General features: G+C 45.2%; 1 protein-coding gene across 5 annotated transcripts in view; it reads left to right on the forward strand.

The window, feature by feature from the left end:
* The first annotated feature begins 4,153 nt into the window (after positions 1 to 4,153).
* TBC1D4 (TBC1 domain family member 4) overlaps positions 4,154 to 19,021 on the forward strand; it is a 93,821-nt gene continuing 78,953 nt past the window's right edge. Inside the window, exon 1 of one of the 5 annotated variants that reach the window (XM_053384667.1) lies at positions 4,154 to 4,932. In XM_053384667.1, coding sequence (XP_053240642.1) covers positions 4,483 to 4,932 — 450 coding nt within the window. In that variant the 5' untranslated portion in view covers positions 4,154 to 4,482. The remainder of the gene's footprint in view (positions 4,933 to 19,021) is intronic. The other 4 variants (XM_053384663.1, XM_053384664.1, XM_053384665.1 and 1 more) reach the window with 4 other exon arrangements.

A 19,021-nucleotide genomic window follows, 5' to 3' on the forward strand; every position in this document is an offset into this window, starting at 1 on the left:
CACCCACGTCCCTTAGCTAGCCCATTGTTGTTGTTGTTTAGTCGTTTAGTCGTGTCCAACTCTCGTTGCCCCATGGACCAGAGCACGCCAGGCACTCCTGTCTTCCACTGCCTCCCGCAGTTTGGTCAAACTCATGCTGGTAGCTTTGAGAACACTGTCCAGCCATCTCGTCCTCTGTCGTCCCCTTCTCCTTGTGCCCTCAATCTTTCCCAACATCAGAGTCTTTTCCAGGGAGTCTTCTCTTCTCATGAAGTGGCCAAAGTACTGGAGCCTCAGCTTCACAATCTGTCCTTCCAGTGAGCACTCAGGGCTGATTTCCTTCAGAATGGAGAGTTTGATCTTCTTGCAGTCCATGGGACTCTCAAGAGTCTCCTCCAGCACCATAATTCAAAAGCATCAATTCTTTGGCAATCAGCCTTCTTTATGGTCCAGCTCTCACTTCCATACATCACTATTGGGAAAACCATAGCTTCATGGATCACTCACTGCCTTGCCGTGGCGAAGGAGCTTGAATAACTCAGAGAAGCTATGAGCTATGCCGTGCAGGGCCACCCAAGATGGACAGGTCATAGTGGAGAGTTTTGACCAAGCGTGATCCACCTGGAGCAGGAACCGGCAAGCCACTCCAGTATCCCTGCCAAGAAAACTCCATGGACAAGGACAACAGCTAGCCCATTATGGGCTATTAAATACAGCTTTGGTTCTATTGCAGAGTACTTGCTTAAAGTGATTGCTCTCTTCTTTCCTGATGTATAACCCATGTCCTTTCCTCCCAAACTAGCCCTGAAGCAAGCAGTGAATGCTGACCCAGCAGTTAAGTTTAGGAAGTTATAATTTGATGCATAAGCCCTCGGTCCCTGTCTGCTACTGTCCTTCCACAGTTATGGTCTCTTCAATGGAGGGTCTGGGTAAGAGTCAACAGTTCATCCACTCTTTATTTCGACAAGTTTCTTGCCTTGTCGCAAACCTGTAGAAATTACTAAGAGGCCTTTTAACTGCTACTAAATGACCTCCAAACAGCTTATTGTATCAACAGGGGCAGTGAATATTTTAGGGCAGTATAGAATCCTCTGGAATTTTGTAGAATTGAAATAATAAGGCCAGTGGCTCACTGGAGAAGAGGCTTAAGTTGAAGTCACCTTTGGCTATATTCTCTCTCTCATCTCTTGCTGCTTTTATAGATGAACATACAGCAACCAGGTAGAAAAGGTGGGGAAAAATGGAGCACAGTGTAAAACGCTGTAGCACCAGCAAAAAGAATAAGATACTGTAGTAGTTGCAAACTGCATAATGAAATAGAATTTAAAGTGCTTAAGTCCCATCTTCCGTTTATCTAAGCCAGCCTCTCCATAGGTCACAGGAGTCAGCAAACTTTTTCAGCAGGGGGCCAGTCCACTGTCCCATATACCTTGTGAGGGGCCGGGCTATATTTTGAAAAAAAAAAAATGAACGAATTCCTATGCTCCACAAATAATCCAGAGATGCATTTTAAATAAATGAGCACATTCTACTCATGTAAAAACACGCTGATTCCCGGATTGTCCGCAGGCCAGATTTAGAAGGCGATTGGGTCAGATCCAGCCCCCAGACCTTCGTTTGCCTACCCATGGAGTAGGAGGATGATCTGTATCTCAAGCTGTTGTGACAATAATGACTAATAAGTAATCCTTAGTAATTAGTAAAAATAAGTAATCCTCACACTCAGCAAAGAGCCAGCACAAGCTCTGATGCAGAAGTTCCTACCTGCAGTCTCCTAGGACGATGGGTGCTATTCTAGTGCTGCAACTGGCCCTTTCTGCATTTGAGGGCAGATTCTAGATGCTGCGCCAGCAGCCTCCCTAGGGAACTGGATCTGAGGATAGTTTGAGGATTACTAAACTAGCTGCAGAGATGCACAGCTGACCTGTGTGTGTGTGTGTGTGTGTGTGTGTGTGTGTGCGCGTGCGCGCGCGCGCTTGTTTTAACAGTCATGATCGCAACCTAGCATACCCAAATATGAACCCTAAACACTGACTTCCATGAGCAAAATGCCATTGAAACACTTTCTCCCAAGTACTGCAGGGCTTTGAGGATAACAAATGGTAGGCGGATTAAGGGATAAGAAGCCAAATGATGAAATAAGTGGATAAGCCTGTCAGGAGATGAGGGGGGATTATTGGATGGGTTGATGTGAATGGATCCCCGGATCGTGAGACAGGAGAGAGGGAGTGCCGTTTTGTATTTACCCTCAAAAAAAGGCTGCTGGTTTCAGTAGTTCTTGCTTTCAAGTAAACAGGCTTCAGTAGCAGCCTTTAATTGTTTTAAAAGGGGAAGGCGAGGGTTTGGGAACCACTGGTCTAGTGTATAAGATGTGCAACCATAGTCTTTAAGGCGCCAGCCCCCAACCTACAAATCAAATACAACACTACCTCTTGGAAATCTATAGTATTTTGGAGGAAGAGTACCATATAGGCTATAAAACCTTAAAATGTGAACTTTGGAGGTGGGGGTTTGAGATGGACAGAGACCGATCTCCTCCTAGGTATGAATGATTAAAACAACACCCCTACAGAGCAGGATGGTCCTTTAGGGCAAATTGGGCACCAGCCTCAATCAGCGGCCGGCCAGCCAGTCCCCACCTGCCTGCTTTCAGTTTTCCTCAAGCCTCAGTGTTGTCCTCAGACAACTCAGCACGGAGGCCAAAACGAGAAATAATTGGCAGTGGCTCTGTTTATGGGTGGTCTCCCTGCCTTGTGCCCCACTGGTTCCAATGGGCACCAGCCACCACTGCACCCTCAGATGATTCACGGTGCAAGCATGACACACCAGGCAGAGCTCGATGGGGCTTCTTACGCCCTGAACTTGACTTGCTGCAAGATCCTCCTAAGTGGGCTTGTTTCATACGTAAGTCCCCCTGACTTCAGAATACCAGGTCATCCTTCTTTCTTAGCAGCACCTCCACAGGGCCCAAGCCTGGGCAGTGTTTCTGGAGGTCCTGGACACCCATCCAGAGGAAAGCAGAGCAGGAGTTGCCAGAAGGCAGCATACAAGACCCCCACACAACCATCTCAGGGATGGGTGTAAGGTTTACTCTTTAATCTCTGTGGAAAAATTTGGCAAGGCAGCAGAGGTTTAGGGTCAGGGCTTTCCTTCTCCCAGGTTGACAAGCCCCATCTGCCCCACTTCCCTCTACAGCACGTGTAGAAACCACCTTTTCCACCTTTGGACCCGCTAATGGTCTCATCTGCTCAATCCACTAGAGCCTGTCTTCACATGCAGGGAAAGTTCCTAACTCAAGGGTTTGAGACCCATCGGCTACCCTCACCTACAGATCATAGCTTCATTTATTTTTAATATTGAATCTTGGGTGTTTTTCTTTCACCTCAAAGCCCCTCAGGGAGTAATATCCAGCAATGCTCATTGCATTACGACAGGGCTGGGAATTATGCCCCTTGTGGCGTTATTGTGGCTTATGTCACAATAAATCCCTCAGTCCACCAGCCCCTCCCCCCTTGCTTCTTCTCCCTCTCGGCCCCCCCGCCCGCCTAAGTAAGAGTAAGTTAGAGCCTTGACGCGTAAGTTGCGCTGGTTCGACGGCGGCGACTACCAAGCAAGAAGGCAGGCGCGCAATCCGGGCAAAAGACGCCACTGAAGCCCGCGCTTCAACTTCCAAGTTAACCCGCTCAGGATCGCGCTTGCGACCCTTTCCGCTGCTGGATCTTGCCGCTAGATCCGCCCTGCGGCAGCCAGCGGACCGCGCAGGGTGCGTGCATGAAGCCGCCGACGCCGCTCCTTCCTCCCCTTCTGCTGCTGGGCATGTGCGGCCCCACGCGCACACATGCGCGCCGGGCGCGGAGGATGCGCAGACGGCGAGAGGACTGTCGCTTCGCCTAGGCTGGCTGGAGCGCGGATCGGCTTCTGCAGCCGCGTCGAGGCGGGGACGGGGAGCCTCCGGGAGGGAGGGAGGCGCGTCTCGTTTTGCTTCGGCCGTCGGGAAACGACGCGGGGAGTCTCCTTTGCGGGCCAACTGCAGGGGAGGGCGGGCCAAGCCGTCCAGCCCGCCTCCCAGGCGCGTCGCCTTTCCGTGCGCCACCCCTCGCTCCGAGGAGGCGGGAGGAGGCATCCCTCGCGGCCGCCTCACTGGCGCTGCCCGGCGGGGTGGGCGGGCGCAGGAGGCGGGCGCGGACGGCCGTCGCGCAGCTCCAGGCGAGACCCGCAGGAGCGCGGCGGGTGCTGGGAGAGGGTCGCGCCCCGGAGCCCTGCAGCACCTCCGAGGGATCGCGGCACCGGGATCCATGCGCGAAGAGTCCGCCGCCCCGACGTGCTGCCTCGCTGCTTGCGGCAGGGCATGAGATGTCCCCTTGCGGCACGTTTCCTCGCCCGGGAGCCGCGCTGAGCTGCAGGTGACCTGCTTTCCGAGGGCCGCACAAGGCTGCGCTCTTTCTTCGGACGCCGCCGCAAAGGAAACCGAGGACGCCTTTGGCGGGCGCTCCTGCTGGCCTCATGGAGAAGGCGAGCTCGGACGGGGCGTTCTCTCACCCCCTGGAGCCCCCCGCCGACCCGCTGCAAGGCGTCGGCAAGGCGCCGTCGGGGGAGAAGCGCTTCAGGCTGTGGTACGTGGGCTGGTCGTGCCTGGACCGGCGCACCACGCTGCCCATGCTGCCTTGGCTGGTGGCCGAGATCCGTCGGCGCAGCCAGAAGCAGGAGCCCAGCGCGGTGCCCGCCCGCGAGGTGCTGCTGCTGCTGGGCTCGCCCAACCTGCGCTGCATCCCGTCGGCCAGCAGCGCCGCCAACCCGGCCGTCTTCATCTTCGAGCACAAGGCGCAGCACATCGCGCGCTTCATCCACAACAGCCACGACCTCACCTACTTCGCCTACCTGATCAAAGCGCAGCCCGACGACCCCGAGTCCCCGATGGCTTGCCACGTCTTCAAGGCCACCGACCCCAGCCAGGCAAGTCCAGGGGCGGGGGGAGGGAGGGCTGGGGTCGAGCCACGGGCAGCGCCGCTTCCGCGCTTTGGCCGCGGGCGCGCAAGGGATGAAGAAGCGGCCCGCGCCATGCGGCGCAGCGGCTCCCTCGGCCCGCCTCTGCAATGTCGCGCGCGCCTCTTCCTCCTCCTCCTCCGCCCTCCCCCGAAGGAAGGCCACGCGCGGGGTGTTGCCAGTCCGAGTGTGCAAACAAACCGCATTTGTATCCTTGCAATGGTCCTGCGTGGCCCCCGGCCAGGCTAGGGCCGCCGCAAAGGTCTGTAACTCAAAGGTCTGTAACCCAGCTCCAAGGGTTCTTGCACCAGACATGGGGGGAAAACACCCGGGTTACCCCAAAGTGGAATGAATTCACAGAATGAGAGAGTGTGCATTCGTCTAGTCTCCTTCTGGTGAAAATGATATGAAGGCTACATCAAGGTGCCCGGTAGCTTGAGAGAAAGCATCACTGAACTCACTTGAGCTTAAGAGGAAACTTGCTTAGAATTGGGCTGCAAATGTAATGCTCAAAGGCTGTGATAGACAGCTGGGTCTGCACACCTTTCTGAAGCTGTGGGCACCTAGCTAATATTCCAGGACAGTTGTGTTGTTTTCAATGTGGTTCTTTGCAGAGCCTGCTCTGCCATGTGAAGTACCGTATATGCAGAAGGGAAAGTAACTTTCTAGTGAATCGTGATAGGTTTCCAGATTTGCAGAGGTGTATATTCCTGTTAATGTATAGCCAGGTGACATATTTCACTTACATGAGTGTGGTGCTGGGGATGGCAGTGGAACTGTGGAAAAAGTAGTGTGAGAACGGCAGCCTGTACTTCCCTTGAGTTCTGTCTCCTATACAGACTGAGTCCCACAAGTGACTGCATTCATGAAGGAGACTCTAACCAGGCTGTTCTCTGAGCCAAGAGTCAAAATAGGGCAGTAGCGGGTGGAGCAGTAAACTATATGCAGGTCCTGATGTGTTTCTAATTAAACCCTAAAAATATGCCATCTGAATTCAAAACACACCTGTGCTTTCATTGCACCTAAATAAAAAACAAATTCTGGTGCAGCAGTAGCAGCAGCAGCTGTAAGGGGGAAATAATATGATTTGATTTTCTGAGTATTGCACAATGCATGTTTACTTAGAAGAAAATCCCCAGCCCTGGGAATAAATGTATATGTAAGAGCCTCAGTACTTATGCTGGGAAACTGTCACTTAAATGCTAATAGCAGGAGTATCCATCTTTGCCACTAAATCTTCCCTTCCAAATCGTTCTATTCCAATAGGACACATTTTGGCCTTGCTGTGCTTAATCTTGGTTCATTCCTTCTGCTACCCAAATAGTGTTGGGTATTTTCAGTTACCTTTCCCTAGAGATCTCCCCATGTTACATCCCACCACTCTCTCATTACATTAGCTTTAGACAACTCCAGCTAGGGGATTTTTTAAAAAAACAACTATGCATAGATAGGGAGAATTAGTATCTTTGAAATCAGGACCCAAATCTAGCTCAGATGTTCCTTTTGAGTAATGAAACCTCCGTAACCGCTGCTTCAGGTGACTGGAGAGGAGGAAGGAAACACACACAGGAGATGTGAGATACCAAGTTGTGTTTGCTATGCAGGAGTATGCTAATTCTTAAGACAAATGCATTCAGATGCAATGGAGGAGATAGGTCCATGGTTTGGAGACCATGAGGTCTCCCCTGTTTATCACAGGCATCCATTGTGACAACAGGATGTGGGTCTACTGTAGATGGTTCGATCTTCCGGGGCTCTCTCTATGACCTTGTATCTTGGACATGCATTTTCCTCATTTTTAATGGAAAAAACCCCATCATGCCCAAATCTTCAGCTATGGCGGTTGCTTCAAGGTGCAACCAGATGGGCAGTTTCTTGGCTTGGCACTTGCAGTTACAGGACAACGACAAAGAACAGCAACATTTGTGTTGATGGCTCATAGTGCTGCTGCTTGCCAATATGTGCTATCCCAGCAATGTGCAATCTGTCCAGATTGCTTCTGTGCCGTAATAAAACACCAGTTGCACCTTATCTGGAATACCCTGAAGGCTGAAGCTGAGCACCTGGTCTTGGCTTGCTCTGGCCTCACCGTATATACGAGATTATCTGGGAACCAGGTGTAAGATACTCTGAGCTTCTTGAAAAAAGTGTGGGTCTGGGGTATCAGATACTCAGTAGCCACTAAAAGCTTGGCTCTGGTGACTTTTACCGGGGTTGCTTTTGAGGTCACATCTGTTGCCTAGAAAACTTGGTTGGCTCTATAAAGTTCTGGAGATCTTTACAAGCTTTTATTAATGCCTCTCAGTTCATGTGGCCTGCAGCAGTTTTGCAATCGCAGCTGCCTGCAATCTGTTCTATTTAGGGCAGGCAGGGACAGAAACATGGAATGAAATGGTAAGTTCTCTTGGTATAGATGCTCTATTTCAGTTAAGTTTTCTGCAGAATATCTTGGAGCACAAATCTATCCCAAGTTTAACACCTTTAAGCAAGTTAAAGGGCTCAGATTCTAAGATATCTGCTGTTATAATAAGCTGAGTTGTCTGAGGCACAATGTAATCAAAATGGGATGAATTTCAAACTTTTTTCTGGTTCTGATTCACTGTGACCCACAATTACCCTTACTCAGCTAAATAGTTGAAATGCCAAAACAACCCACTTCAGACAAAGCTCAAAGGGAAATAATGCAAAGGAAGCAGGATATTATTATTTTTTTAAAAAAATGGTTTTCTAAGAATGGCTGGGTGCTTTGTTTTGCTTCACAAGGGTTGAGAGCCAACTTGTTTGAAAAGTCTTGCTGCACAGCTAGTTGACCACTCCTGCGTGGAACGCTCAAGAGAGCACAGGTAACACAGTCTTCATCACTGTGCTAAACTATGGGATGGAAAGCTGAGGACCAAGCCCCACGTTAGTTTTGAAGTGATATACGCCTCTTACAGAGCTTCTCGCTTTAGCCATATAGATGCACAATGGATAGGTTTATCTAGAAGTCTGCACTTTTCATTCATGGGGTCTCTGTTTCACGGATCTGGGAAGTGAGTCTCAAGCTTGTGCTAAAGCAAGTGCATTCTACAGGTTCAGCTTCACCAGAAATGGTTTAAAGAGATCACTGTGACTGAGGATTTGCTGTGAGTTAGCTCATTCATTTGGATTTATTCCATCACAGAACTACTTAAGCCGAAGCTCCTCTTTCTTCATTGTGACTTCCAGGAAGTCTGAATTAAATGTCCTTGTGCAGAATATTAACTCGCCCAGCATGCAGCATCACATCTGCACATTTCTCCTGTGAAGGACGTTTTGTGTCAAGCAAACATTCATGCCACCTGCCTGACCCATTAAGATGCAGGACTGGACTATAAATAGGTAACTCATTGTAGCTACGGGCAGGTCTGTCAAAAGTTGGCTTTTTAAATAGTAAGTTAACCTGGGAGATCTTAGTGCATAGTTTGTGATCAGTCACCAAAACAGTTCTTAGTAGAATGGTGTACTGGTGTAGTAAGAGAAGATGTGTATGTGTGTGTGTGCACGTTCATAAAAGTGATGATAAATGTTTGGCTGCAGAAGCTATTACTTTAAAACTGCCCCTTCTATTTTCAGGCATTATATAGTGTCTTCCTGTGGCCAAAATATACATTATGGTTGCCAGTGGTTGCCATGTGTATTTTTTTTCTGCTGCGCTGCCTCATGAATCAGCTGATTTGCATGTCTTTTGGTGCTGCTCTGCTGCACAAATCAGCTGATCTGCAGAGTAGCGCATTTTAGTTCATGCTTTTCAAAAAGTATAAAGTGTTGCTGAATATATGTGTGCAACTATACACTTTGTTTTGGCACTCACAACCCAGGAGCCTTGTGGCAAATAGCTTTTCTATTGCAGTTTCTAACACTGCCCTGGCTGCCTTAAAATTAAGGGAGGTTTCCAACATTTAACGTAGCAACTTGTAAAAACATTGACCCAAAGTGCCATTGTGAAACAAATTTTCAGAAAAGGCAGCTAAATATTCCAGGACGTTAGGAGATTTCTGAAAACGTTTTCAGAAATATATGCATAGAAATTGCCTGATATGTTAAAGGAACAAAGTGCTATATAGATGTGCCCTAGGCTTTGCTGTGTTCCAGCTCATTTCCCCACGTAGCTACCCCTAAATGACAAAAAATGCAGCATGTTCCGAAAGAACAAAACATTATGAACAACTTGTGTTTCCCTGCTGCATGACCTGAGAGTCAAAAGCACATTTAGAAAACTTCAGCCTGAGCACTTGTGATGGAGGCTAAGAGACTTCTGCAAGGTTCTGCTGGAATAAATCAGCTTGATGGCAGAAAGGCTTTGTGTAGGACTGAGATCTGCCAGACTGCGCATCACATCAGTTTCCTGGAACTCTGCCAGGAGCCTGGGAGGGAACTGTGTTCTGAATGCTTCTTTATTAGGATGTACTGGGTACGAGTTTTGACCTCTTGTTTCAGGCATGTCATTGGAGGAATGGGAGCAACAACTTTCGGTAGTTGTTCAGAATTAACTAGCAATACAGACATTGTGTGTGTGTGTGTGTGTGTGTGTGTGTGTGTGTGTGTGTGTGTAAAAGCAGATGAACTTTGCTTTTCTGGATATAGTTCCGGGTAGCTACTGGAAGCGTCACTTCCAAATCAAAGCCCAAAGTAGCAATGGACTTCCTGGTTCTCAATATTTGAGTCCACGAGTGTCGCTCTGTGCTGGAACGCTACTTTATTGTGAAGTGATTTTTTGCAGCCCACATTTTGATGGGTAGGTGCAGAAATGCCTCGTTCCCGGCCAGGGTGGATTTGATTTAAATCAAATCGTTTAAAATCATGATTTAAATCACTAGTCAGTAAGACTTGGTTTAAATCACTAGCCGGTATGACTTGGTTTAAATCTTTTTTTTACCAAAAGACTCATTCTTGCTGCTATAATCTTAATATTTACAACCAGATGAAAGTTTCGTTTTTGGAATAATAAATTTTCAGAGTAGCTTTTACGGTTCTATCAAAAATTACTGATTTGGTTATACTACTAGAAATGCATAGATCGATAATTATGAAATTATTGTGAGGTTTACTAAGTTATCTGTTTATATTTGGACCACTTTTCTGCTGTAGTTTACTGGAAGGAGAAAAATAATCATTTAAACAATTTTTTTAACTAAAACAATAACATAGCATATGTATCCATGTTTGTTAACTGATGTGGTTAAACAATTTTTTAAAAAAAAAAACTTAGAGTTTTAGCACACATGAAAAACTTAAAACAAATCCTTCTTTCCTGATGACTTATAATGTGACTTAAATAGAAAACTACCTTTAGAAGGATTTCCCCTCCAAAATCATCTTATTTTAAAAATCCAATTTAAATCAAAGAAATCCATTTTTAAAAAATAAATCATTGATTTTTATCCACTCTGCTCTCGGCCCATGTCTCATTTTGGCACCAAAGGGTCCTCAAATGCACGTCTTGAGCCTTGAAAGACGCCGGTGAAGGTAGTTATCTCTCCGCTCACCAGAGTCTGAGATTATTTGGAAAACAGCAAGAAATGTTGCTGCTTCTGAGTGATTTGAAAGCTCTGCATGATGCCAGGCCTGAGAGCTGAGACAGGGCTGGCTGATGGTAACCATAGATTTTGTCTCAGCGCAAAGGGCATCCCAAAAATGTGGATCCCCGCAGTAGTTCAGGGATGGGGAAGATGTAGCCAGTAGTCATTGGACTCCAATTCCCATCAGTCCCAGGCAGCATGAAGGATGATGGGAATTGTAGTCCAAGAACATCTGGAGGGCCAGATTCCCCTCCTCTGTGTGTTCCTAAATTGTACATACACTCAGATTGAGGCGTTCTGGATGTTATGGAGGGTGCCTTAACAATTTTGGGTTACATTTTGCACAGTAGAGAAGAATAATTGCCCTGTTTTTGAGATTTCTCAAGCAACTGGACTGTTTTGGATTATATGTGATAGCAAAGCTGAGGGTCGTTCCCTAATAAATTTCAGCGCTGCAGTTTCCACGAGTCTATTCGTGGGGCCTGAAAAGTCTTTATATTAGCAAGTGGGAAACTTCAAAGTGAGCGTAATTTTAGCTTGGCAATGCTTGGTTTAATTTATGGCTTCAGAACAGCTTTCCTTATAGAGGTTATAATTTGTAAGTGTAAAGAGTTACTCCTTTTAACCACACATTAAAAAGCACTCACAAAACTGTAATTTCTATTTTTTATTTTTCTGACTGAAGAGGATTGTAAAGAGAGCAAGTTAATTTTTTTCTGTAAGACTTCACAATAAAGAGACGTGCGATCTTGTACAGTCATAACTTGGGTTGAAGTAGCTTCGGGATAAGTATTTTCTGGTTGTGCGCTGCGGCGACCCGGAAGTAACGGAGCATGTTACTTCCGGGTTTTGCCGCTTGCGCATGCGCAGACGGTCAAAATGACGTCATGCGCAGAAGCGGCGAATCGTGACACGCGGACGCAGGTTGTGTTCGCTTCTGGATGCGAATGGGACTCTGGAACGGATCCCATTCGCATCCAGAGCTACCAGTGTAGTTCACTTTTTCTTTCTTTAAGGGTGAACATTAAATATGATTTTGTTTTGGTAGTTGTACTAGTAATCCTCTTCCTTCTGAAAAATCAGCATTAAGGGGACAAAATAGATAGTTCTGACCCAGGGTATCTCCTTGTCTTTTCAAACAAAAATATTTGGGTAGAGTTGCATTTTCCTCATTTAGGGTTGCAGCGTCCTCATTTTCTGCAGTGGGCTATGAAGAGGCTGACGGATCGCCTGTGTATGGCACTGTGGCTCAGGGTGGAAACAGGGGCAGTTAATTCTCAGAAGAGTTGTGCATTAAGTATTTAGTGGGTCATTCCACGTCATTTCAACGAGGTCTGGTCACCCTCCATCTTGGATGTTGATGAAATTTGGTGTACACTCTTCCCTTATGGTTGAAAGAACCCCCCTTAAATGTCCCCCCTCTATCTCAAACGGTTTTAATTTTATAGCACTTCAAAGTTTCGTTAAATCTGCGTTGTCTGTCCCTCTTGAGACCCTCGGTACAAGATTCACTTGTGTACATTTTATTTTTTCCTCCATAACCAATGATCAGAACTCTTTGAAATTTTACACAGAGCTCAATAAAATGATGATGATTTCAGAAAAAAATACACCAGCACTCAAAAGATCTTATAGATGCCTAATTTTTTTTTTATAAAAGCAGTTGTAGCCTAGTTTTTTTGGTGGAAAAACTAGGTTTAGAAAACCTGAATTTACAGCGTGTGGGCATGATGTAACCAAAAGTTTTTATGTTGAAAATTATTGCAAAGACATGCTCTTTCTCAACAAAGAATGAAATTTATGTTTTTATTATTCCTTGTAATGAAAATTTTACTTATTTTGGACATCATGGGAGGGAAATGGCTACTGGGTAGCCATTTTGTACAATTTTCCTATAAGATGATTCTTGGAATACTGTAGGAGGAAGCTGGAATAAAAATTGGGACAAGTTCTAATACAAGCCATTGTAGGATGCTACCATAAAAAGCATAAGAAAAATTCAAATGGCAAGCTATAATCTAAAACTTAAATATTAAAGAACAATTTTCTAAAGATTATTTTTCTTTCGTTCCTGATCTGCACTGAGGGAGAGAAATGTGTTTGGGCTCTGGCCATCCAAAGTAGACTGCTAGCAAGCTCCATTTATCAGGGATACCATTACTTCCACACGCCCCTCTTGTTTCTGAAATTGCAACAGAGGAGCCAGCAGGTAATCAGATTTGGCCATGGGGCCTGCAGTAGCTAATCCATATTTTTCTGGTTCCCGGCTTATATTTTCTGTAAGAGTCTAAAGCTGAAAGTATATGGTAAGCAGATTTAGCAATATATCTTAATTGAATGTGAATTGCAGAAGCGCCTTCCTTAGGTTTGCTGATGTTTGTCAATATGTGTGTAGGGCATTGTTTATCAAAGATGATGATTTTAATTTTCAGTCTTTGTGGATCTGAATGTACAGAATGTGTATCAAACATAGGATAGTTTGTCCAAATGAAACAAATAAATTGAGGGGGGGAAAAAACAACAGATTGGCTCTGAAAAATTGGGGACTCGCTCAGAAAGGAAGCAGTTCATTTTTGCGAACTAACTTTTTTTAGTACCAATCACATGTTACAGATTCTGGACATAACCAGCCAGTCTTGCAAGTAGCCTGTCTAGAAAGTTCTGAGTTCAAAAGTGCCCTCAGCACTAGGCCTCTGTTTCCCCAGGAGTATATGAAAAGAAACAACCCAAGGAATCTTAGTTGTGAAACTGTGCAGTAGCTTCTTCTATCTAGTTTTTCATCTTCCTCCTGGACGACTGCACCTTTGCATATATTTTAGGCACCTTGCGTCGGTGAGTCAGCATAACCTACTTAATACTACAAAGAAAGATAGCTGGCTGCTAACGTCATACGATTTTAAAGAACACCGTATTTGCCTGATATGCATGCATTAAAAAAAAATAGTAATCCTGGAATTCTATATAAAAATAGCAAACTCTGAGTGTGGATCTTTTTGTAGCCAAAAACAGTACCATCTAAGCCCATGAAAGTGGTATCAGCAAGCTTAAAGGTACCCCTGACAGTTAAGTCCAGTCGCGGACTACTCTGGAGTTATGCACTCACCTTCTTGCTCTATATGCCGAGGGAGTTGGCGTTTGTCCGCAGACAGCTTCCAGGTCATGTGGCCAGCATGACTAAGCCGCTTCTGGCGAAACCAGAACAGCACATGGAAACGCTGTTTACCGTACCTATTTATCTACTTGCACTGGTGTGCTTTCGAACTGCTAGGTTGGCAGGAGCAGGGACCGAGCAATGGGAGCTCACCCCGTCAAGGGGATTCAAACCGCTGACCTCCTGAACGGCAAGCCCTAGGCTCTGTGGTTTAACCCACAGCGCCACCCACATCCTGCCAGACATATCAACAGTCAGCTGGGTTGAAAGGGTTGAGTTGTTTTCTATGCTTGAATATTTGTACTAAAAACTTGGATGACCACTTACCAGCTCAGAGTCTGTCTGTTTCCAGGCAAGTTCCTAGTTCAAATGATATTGTTGGAGATCCAAGTCTTTGATAGATGCATCCCGTAAGGGGCCTTGGCATGACTCATAGTTGGAGAGGAAGGTGGTTGGAATCAGAGAGAAGAGGTGCATCCTGGGAAGTCAGTCTTGGGCAATGACTTCACTTGCATGAGCAAAGCTGCACTACAAGGATAACTTGAGTCGTAGGGCAGTGGGCCTTTGCCATAAGCCATTACAGTGGTACCTTGGTTCTCAAACTTAATCCGTTCCAGAAGTCCATTCCAAAACCAAGGAGCACTTTCCCATAGAAAGTAATGTGAAATGGATTAATCCATTCCAGACTTTTAAAAAGAACTCCTAAAACAGCAATTTAACATGAATTTTACTATCTAACGAGACATTGATCCATAAAATGAAAGCAATAATCAATGTGCTGTACTGTAAAATAAATAAGACAGTTTTGTAGATGATAGAAATTAAAATTATTATTTTTTTCTTACCTGCACTGATGATAGTCATTGTTTGGATGGGGGGGGGGGCTTTTATCCATTTCCGCAGTCACACCATCAATCAATCAGTAGCTGAACTGGGTTCCACACAGTCACAAAAACAAATGAACCAAAAAAAGCCTCAAAAACAAATACGCAAAATAAATAGCAAAAACATAAGCGGCAAACTTAAATCTGTTCCGGAAGTCCGTCTGACTTCCGAAATATTCGAAAACCAAGGCGCAGATTCTGATTGGTGCAGGTGCCTCTGAAACAATAAACAACAGCCGCATAGGACGTTCGGCTTCTGAAAAACGTTTGGAAACCGGAACACTTACTTCCGGGTTTTCGGTGTTTGAGAACAAAGGTGTTTGAGACCCAAGGTACCACTGTATTTGCAAGCTAAGCTCTGTCCAAGGCGACCTTGAGGAGAAGACCAGTGAGGACAGACCGACTTCCTTGAACAAGGACTTGTCCGCCATTACTATCCTTCTCCCCCACTATGCTCAGCTCCCAGCAGGGTGTTGGGTGTTTTGCTGGATGCAGACAACTGCATTTTCCGCACAAGTGCAACCTGCCAAAGCTGATGACTGCCTTGTGTGAGCCGAGTGGAGGCTGCGTGGATGTTGGTGGGCTACAGTTCTCATCCCCTCTGGTCATTAGCCATGATGGCTGGCTCTGATGGGAGTTCTGGTCCAAGCAGGTCTGGAAGGTCACATTGGGGCCCCTGCTCTACAGACCAGTCACTGTCCCTTTTTTTTAAAAAAGATATTTATTAAAGTTTTCAAATTTTTTATGCAAACAAAAAACAAACAAAAAAATTAAAAAGACATATAGTTCATAATACGTAGTTTTCAATAACATATTTCTCTGACCTCCTCATACCTCACCTTCTTGTATTCTATTTCAAATTATTTGTTCAGCAAATCCTTAACTCAAAGCATTACAGCTTATAAAAACACCTTATTTTCTATCCAACCATTTTTTCATGTTCCTTTATACCATTACAGCTAGAAACCACTCAATTTCAATCCAGCATCATTCAACATTCCTTAATTTTACAATATTTCTGTAAGTAGTCCTTAAATTTTTTCCAATCTTCTTCTGCCGACTCTTCTCCCTGGTCACGGATTCTGCCAGTCATTTCTGCCAATCCCATACAGTCAATCAGTTTCATCTGCCATTCTTCCAGAGTGGGTAAATCTTGCGTCTTCCAATACTTTGCGATGAGTATTCTTGCTGCTGTTGTAGCATACATAAAGAAAGTTCTATCCTTCTTTGGCACAGTCACTGTCCCTTTTGACTGCTCAAGGTGCGAGAGAAGAGGGAGGCCGCAGCAAAATAATGACAGGGGGGGTTGGTGAAAAGAAAGGAAGAATCAGGTGCTATAAAACAGTAACTTTCTTCAAAAAAAGCAACCAGCAACCCACACATTTTAATCATAGATTTACCTAAGAGGCACTAAAACAGATGAAAACTTGTGTTGTCTTCCCGTTATTATTATCAGTAGTATTATTAGGATGAGGTTATTATTATTATTATTATTATTATTATTTTATTATGTGACGCGGGTGGCGCTGTGGGTTAAACCACAGAGCCTAGAACTTGCTGATCAGAAGGTCAGCGGTTCGAATCCCCGCGACGGGGTGAGCTCCCATTGCTCGGTCCCTGCTTCTGCCAACCTAGCAGTTCGAAAGCACGTCAAAGTGCAAGTAGATAAATAGGTACCGCTCTGGTGGGAAGATGAACGGTGTTTCCGTGCACTGCTCTGGTTTGCCAGAAGCGGCTTAGCCATGCTGGCCACATGACCCGGAAGCTGTACACCGGCTCCCTTGGCCAATAAAGCGAGATGAGCGCCGCAACCCCAGAGTCGGTCACAACTGGGCCTAATGGTCAGGGGTCCCTTTACCTTTATTATTATTATTATTATTATTATTATTATTATTAGAGTGGGGGTGGTCCTACTTGTGGCTCTAGCACCTGTTAGAGAAAGCTTTTGGGGGGATAGTTTTATAAACTACCTTTTACCACTGTTTTTATGTTATGTTTCTCTCTACTTATTGTTGCTGTTTTGCTTTGAAATTGTGATCTTAACTATTGTAAGGTTCCCTGAGTAATATTTGCATGATAGAAGGGCAGGATTAAAGTTCTTGTATAAATAACCCTCTGGCCAGTAGCAAGTTGTCGCTTCTGCTGTAAGTATCACAGGGATAACCCACCTGGGTAAAAGCGGGACATTGCTTTCCAGATATCCTCATGTCCCTTTTCCCTGACTTGAATTGAAAAAAATACTTTGAACATCCCTTGATTGATTATCAAAGTACTTGTGCTAAGTGTTTTTCAAGCTAATTTAACATGATAACAGTGAATTTCCACGAGAACACCAGCCATATGGACCTTCTAAGCTGGCATATTGAATCACATGCTGTGTCCCGTTTTTCTGAAGTGTTAAGTTAAACTTGATTGTTGTAAAGTCAATATTATCCCAGTTAGATAAGAAAAGCCTTTTATTCCTCCAAAATGGACTCTGGTGTAACGAAGCAAAAGCTCAGCGATGATGGCTTTCTTTTTGTTGACATAGTTGAGAACGTACTGTACTTGTAAGATTTAAAATTACTCCCATTCAGCGGAATAGAATAATGCAACAACAGGATTGTTTTTTGCAGGTGGTAAATATGGATGTTCTGTTAATAGTGAACTCTGTGTGCTTTGGGTTTGTTAAAGGGGCTCTTTTTAAACACCCTCCTCTAGTTTTCTTCTAGTTCTGTAGTGTTGCAGACAAATTGGACTTCTTTGGAAAGTTTAATTGATTTAGCTATAATTGATTTAGCTACATGGGCTGAAGGCAACATGATTCAGCTGCCCAAATTTGACTGCCAACGAGAGCCAGTTTCTGCTATCCCTAATTTCAGTGTTTGAGATAAAATACCACCAATAATAATTCTTGTCCGGTGCACTTGAAATGTGCCCTTGAAAAATGTCCTAAATCGCTCAGAAATTCTCCTTGGTGTCATTAAATAGCAATCAGTCTACAGCAGTGTTGAGATCTTATCTTTATCCTTCACAATATTATTTCTAGCACAGCCAAGGATAGATTGCACAGCACTGTATGAAACATGAAATTTATTACGGTCAGAGACCAGCTTGAGAAACACAAATGGAACCAAAATCCCAATAGCAAAACAAACATATACAACAATATATTTTAAGTTTAAAAGTGCAATAGGCATATAAACACATAAAAACTTTAAAATAGACTACCTTAGAGAAATGACCCAAAGTCGCCCGTGGATCCGGGTTTGGGAATTTTCTTAACAAACTAGATTGAATTGGGGGATGGTCTGCGCCTACAGATCTGTGCGCAGAATCTGGCGACAATCCGAGTCGTCTTGTGGTCTTTGCCTAACAGGAGAAGATCGAATTTTTGCTTTACCGGAAGGTCAGTAAGCCTCACCAGCAGGGGGTCAATGGTTTCTCTATGTGCCTCTTCGTAAAAGGGACATCTAAAAAATATGTGTTCAGGGCTTCTTATATCCCACAATGGACAGGCGCAAATTCTCTGGTCATATGGAATATATGTTTCAAGCTGATTGTAAGAGAGCTTTATTCTTCATGGTTTCCGAAATCCACGGTGTAGCTCTACTTTCTGAGAAATGCGATGGGGTGACGCTCACAACGCAAACCAAATCCATCCGTGTTATTTTAATATGTTCATTTGTGTTACTGCACTTGTCAGGGCAGTGTTGGAAGGCTCCATCCTAAGAAGGTTTTCGCTGTGTGCGGATAGCTCAGTTGGTTAGAGCACGGTGCAGATAACACCAAGGTTGCAGGTTCAATCCCCGCAAGGGGAAGTTGCATACAGTGGTACCTCGCAAGACGAAATTAATTCGTTCCGCGAGTCTTTTCGTCTTGCGATTTTTTCGTCTTGCGAAGCACGGTCAAGTCGCAACTGCACCTCTTCAAGCGGTTTTAAGAAAAAGGAAACAAACTCGCAAGACGTTTTCGTCTTGCGAAGCAAGCCCATAGGGAGATTTGTCTTGCAAAGCAACTCAAAAAACGAAAAACTCTTTCGTTTTGCGAGTTTTTCGTCTTCCGAGGCATTCGTCTTGCGAGGTACCACTGTATTCCTGTATTGCAGGGGATTTAACCTCTGGGTCCCTCCCAACTCTTATGATTCTGTGTCCGGTTACACTGCATGGCTGTATAGTTTAGCATGGGAAAGGAAACGGGTGGCTCATAGGATAGAACTAGCGCATGGGTAGGCAAACTAAGGCCCGGGGGTCAGATCCTGCCCAATTGCCTTCTCAATCCGGCCCACGGACAGTCCGGGAATCAGCGTGTTTTTACATGAGTAGAATGTGTCCTTTTATTTAAAATGCATCTCTGGGTTATTTGTGGGGCATAGGAATTCGTTCAGTTTTTCCCCTTCAAAATATTGTCCGGCCCCCCACAAGGTCTGAGGGACGGTGGACCGGCCCCCTGCTGAAAAAGTTTGCTGACCCTGAACTAGCCCTTTAAGTCTTTCCACCAAGCCT

Source organism: Podarcis raffonei, chromosome 4 (assembly GCF_027172205.1).
Source record: "Podarcis raffonei isolate rPodRaf1 chromosome 4, rPodRaf1.pri, whole genome shotgun sequence".
In the NCBI taxonomy this organism is placed as follows: Eukaryota; Metazoa; Chordata; class Lepidosauria; order Squamata; family Lacertidae; genus Podarcis; species Podarcis raffonei.